We start from the raw sequence: 2378 nt of genomic DNA, 5'->3' as shown, positions 1-2378 counted from the left end.
TGAATATATGGCATCTATGAAATCTGCCATGTACACAAATTATAGTAAGTGCCCAGGTTTTACAGTACTTGCTCACAAATGCCGCTCGCATAGGTTCACTCTCCAACAAATTTGACTGGAAGCCTAGCCAAATGCTTAAAAACCATTATGGTCTGTTCTGAGGTTATCCCCCAATTTATCTAGTCATTGCATAAAATTTCCTATCAACTTAACAAAATAAGTTGACATGATCAAAAAGGATACGAACAATCAAGCAAACCAATTTACCCAACCATAACTATCACACGAAGGAATAAACATAGAGACTCCACAATGTATCAGAAAAACCACATTTAAGCAAACAATTTAGATGAGCCCCCAGTACATTTGAATTACAATTCATGGACAATATCGTGTACGCAACTATTGGCTACATATCACCATCAACATTGTGTTGCAAGGAATGTTATTCTCCCCAGGGAATACATAAACATGTAAAACCTAAAACAGAGCAACTAGGCAGTTACGTCTAATCTACTCTAAAGTTACAATTCATCGCCAATCGAATTAGTTCATCTGATGCATCATTATGTTCCCCAAAAAATACAAACAATAGCTCGGAAAACCTTAGAAGCACAGATCATTTGAAACACCAGCTAGAACCACTAGGCACCAGGCAAATAAATAATATCGGCAGTACTACAAAGTAGACAGGCATGATAAGGAAACTAAAATTCCATTATGAGAGAATATTCAAATGTTCAATGTGTAACATTTAAGTACCCAAATTCAAACAAGAAGGTAGTTAATAAAACTCTGCGACAAAATTGAAATACTAATCGTTTGTTTAAGTACATTGACCACCTCGAGCTACAGAATTATAAATTCCAGATACTAAAGCAAAAAACTCATCATGGACGGACAGGATTTGGAGCCCCAGGTGCGCGTTGACCCTGACCCTGTCCAGGCTTACCCATATCATCCTGAAAAATAAAATCAAACGAAGCCAACATAAGCATAAACCATAAACATGCATAAAATCATTACTCAAATAACAAAATGTATAAACAAAGCAACAAGATTTAAACACATACCCTGCGTCTGAAACGCTGAGGAGGCTCACGTTTGCGGCGATCGGTGCGGGACCTCACACGAACCACGTGAGAGTGGATAGCACACGAGACACAGTATTGCATCTTAGCGTAGAGCTTCGGAAGCGTGTAGCCTTGTCATAAAAACAGAGAGCATATTAATATTGGCCATAAAGAAAACCCAAACAACAAAACTGGGAAAAAAATCATTCTAAAGACTCTGAACAGATAAATTACCATCGTAAACGCAAGCTTCCTGAACATCACGAACCGCAGCCTGTTCTACGATGTTCCGAACAAGGAATCGTTTGATTGCCTTATCCTATCAGATACGAAAAAACCCAAAAAAAAAAGAAAAAGAAATCAACATAAATTGAATACAAAACTACCAAAGTAATAAGAAAATGGAGGATTCAAGAGAACACCAAAAAAGGACCTTGGGGCAGCATTTGCCGCAGTTGGAACAGCGGATGAAGTTGACATGGCCCCTGCCATGCTTGTTTCGTCCCCCGTTTCTCCTCTTGAACGTCTGTGTTAGGTATTAGTAAGGATTAGAAGGAAAAAAAAAAAAACAATTGAGAATCAGAAAGAGAGAACGAACAAAGGAGGTGATGTGACTTGAAAGGAGGAAGATCGATTCATACCATTGCCTATGTAACTCAGAGAGATCAGAGATCTCCTGCCGGCGCAGAGAACTTGGTAGCGGGAGTTTCTCAGTCTGAGATGGACAGTCGATCGATATGTAATATGTATGAAGAGGTGGTTTTATGACTTAGGGTTTGCTTTTGCGGGTTCTGTGACGCCAATGACGAAGTTACCCTCTAATCCTCTATCTCTATTTTGGGCCTGGGATCGGGGGATCCTCTTGTCCAAGGCCCATGAGAATTTAGGGTTGTAACCTACTTTCAACTTTGGTGGCATAGGAACGAGATCGTCAGCCCAAGCCCAACACAATAAGAGAAATGCCAACCTAAGTTCCCCACCCTCCCCCAGCCTCTGGAAGGATTGTAATTTTTTAGGTAATAGAACGCTACCAGGTCATCTACAAGGCGTGGCGACCATCTAGACACAAAAAATGCCTGAGCGCCTAGAAATTACCACTTTTACATGGGGGTAAGGTGGTAATTTTCAGGTGTTTGGAGCGGTTTTTGTGTCTAGGCATGGTTGCCACGCCGTATGCACACAACTAGGTAACGTTATTTACTGCTTAACCCCAAGTGAAATTAAAAATCCCATTCCAGTAGATTCCCATACGTACACTCTCATTAGCCTCCGCCATGGTGCAGGTGCTCCACAAGCAAACAACGA

General features: G+C 40.7%; 1 protein-coding gene across 1 annotated transcript; it reads right to left on the bottom strand.

Moving 5' to 3' along the window:
• Window positions 1-699: 699 nt before the first annotated feature.
• LOC122649729 (40S ribosomal protein S26-2-like) lies at window positions 700-1782 on the bottom strand. Its single transcript, XM_043842973.1, has 5 exons — window positions 1715-1782; window positions 1507-1599; window positions 1308-1392; window positions 1074-1204; window positions 700-962 (listed from the first exon to the last, which is right to left on the bottom strand). Exons 1-5 carry the CDS (start codon window positions 1715-1717, stop codon window positions 891-893), a joined length of 384 nt encoding a protein of 127 aa, XP_043698908.1. The 5' UTR covers window positions 1718-1782; the 3' UTR covers window positions 700-890.
• Between the last annotated feature and the right edge of the window lie 596 nt (window positions 1783-2378).

The sequence above is a fragment of the Telopea speciosissima genome, chromosome 2 (genome assembly GCF_018873765.1).
Source record: "Telopea speciosissima isolate NSW1024214 ecotype Mountain lineage chromosome 2, Tspe_v1, whole genome shotgun sequence".
NCBI lineage: Eukaryota > Viridiplantae > Streptophyta > Magnoliopsida > Proteales > Proteaceae > Telopea > Telopea speciosissima.
Note: the sequence above shows the minus strand (reverse complement) of the source record. Positions and strands in the feature narration are given on the sequence as shown.

Excerpts from the sequence above, each read along its gene's own strand:
- LOC122649729 (XM_043842973.1), bottom strand. Across the intron at positions 1,393-1,506 it reads GCGGCAAATGCTGCCCCAAG|GATAAGGCAATCAAACGATT; the intron begins GTCCTTTTTTGG and ends CGTATCTGATAG. Across the intron at positions 1,205-1,307 it reads GGAAGCTTGCGTTTACGATG|GCTACACGCTTCCGAAGCTC; the intron begins GTAATTTATCTG and ends TTTTATGACAAG.